At 38.2% G+C, this 961-nt stretch overlaps 1 protein-coding gene across 1 annotated transcript; it reads right to left on the reverse strand.

Moving 5' to 3' along the window:
- Positions 1–164: 164 nt before the first annotated feature.
- LOC107735751 (protein tweety homolog 2-like) lies at positions 165–784 on the reverse strand (the record flags this gene model as incomplete). Its single annotated transcript, XM_016547337.1, has 2 exons — positions 165–314; positions 599–784. Coding segments are annotated over 2 exons (301 nt in total), but the record flags the coding sequence as incomplete, so codon positions are not given.
- Positions 785–961: the final 177 nt, after the last annotated feature.

Consider the following 961-nt stretch of genomic DNA (forward strand, 5'->3'; position numbering starts at 1 on the left):
TATATATATATATATATATATATACACAGTATATATATATATATACTGTATATATCCTTTAAATAGAATATATACTTTTGAACAATAGTGTACATATGGCCAATTTTGATTTCATATTGACCCTTAAAATGATTATGAAAAAATGTTAAATCTTTGGTGTGAATTATTGTCATTGTGTCAACATAAGTGTATGTGTGGGTCATGAGAAGGACTTGGCCTCTGGAGCCCAACGCACCGAAGGAGGAGGAGATCCCCTCCCGATCAGTGGCACGTTCTCATAGCGCGGGTTTCCTCCAAACAGCGCAGACTGGTTCCTGTCAAAACAAGACAGTGATAAATGAAAAGAGAAAATGAGGGCGAGAGTTCAGGAAGACAGAGTGAGGAAGGAGAAAGGATATAAGTATTTTAGAAATAATACAGTAAGTGAACTTCCTCTAATATTTCTCAAGAAAGTAAAATCAATCAACATCAGTTCCCCTCTATTACACCCAAAAGTTACTGAATTGAGCTGTCACACAAAATCCAGATGCATCAATCTGAAAACAATTATATCACAGAATATGAAAAAGAATAAATCATGTTTAAGGTTGACTCTTACATATATTCTGACAGGGGTGCGTTGGTCACAGCCTGTGTTGGAGGGTGCAGGCTGGTTTGGCTGCCTATGCTGCTACTGTAGCTGCAGAAGCTGTGCATGTTGCCCTGGTGTGAATGATGGGATGTCATTCGCCGGCTCTGAGGGTTAAACGGGTCCCCGTCATCAATGTCATCGTAATCTCGATCTCTGTGGAGAGAAAGAGAAGCATTGTTTACACTATCATTCAAAAGTTTGGGGCCGGTAAGATGTTTCTCCTTTGCTAACCAAGGCTGCAAAAATACAGAACAAAAGAGCAATTTACAAAAATAGCACCATCAGAATTAAAAATAGAATTAAAGGGATAGTTCACCCATTAATGAAAAT

The sequence above is a fragment of the Sinocyclocheilus rhinocerous genome, unplaced genomic scaffold (genome assembly GCF_001515625.1).
Source record: "Sinocyclocheilus rhinocerous isolate Xijiao unplaced genomic scaffold, SAMN03320098_v1.1 C36272618, whole genome shotgun sequence".
NCBI classification, from domain to species: Eukaryota; Metazoa; Chordata; class Actinopteri; order Cypriniformes; family Cyprinidae; genus Sinocyclocheilus; species Sinocyclocheilus rhinocerous.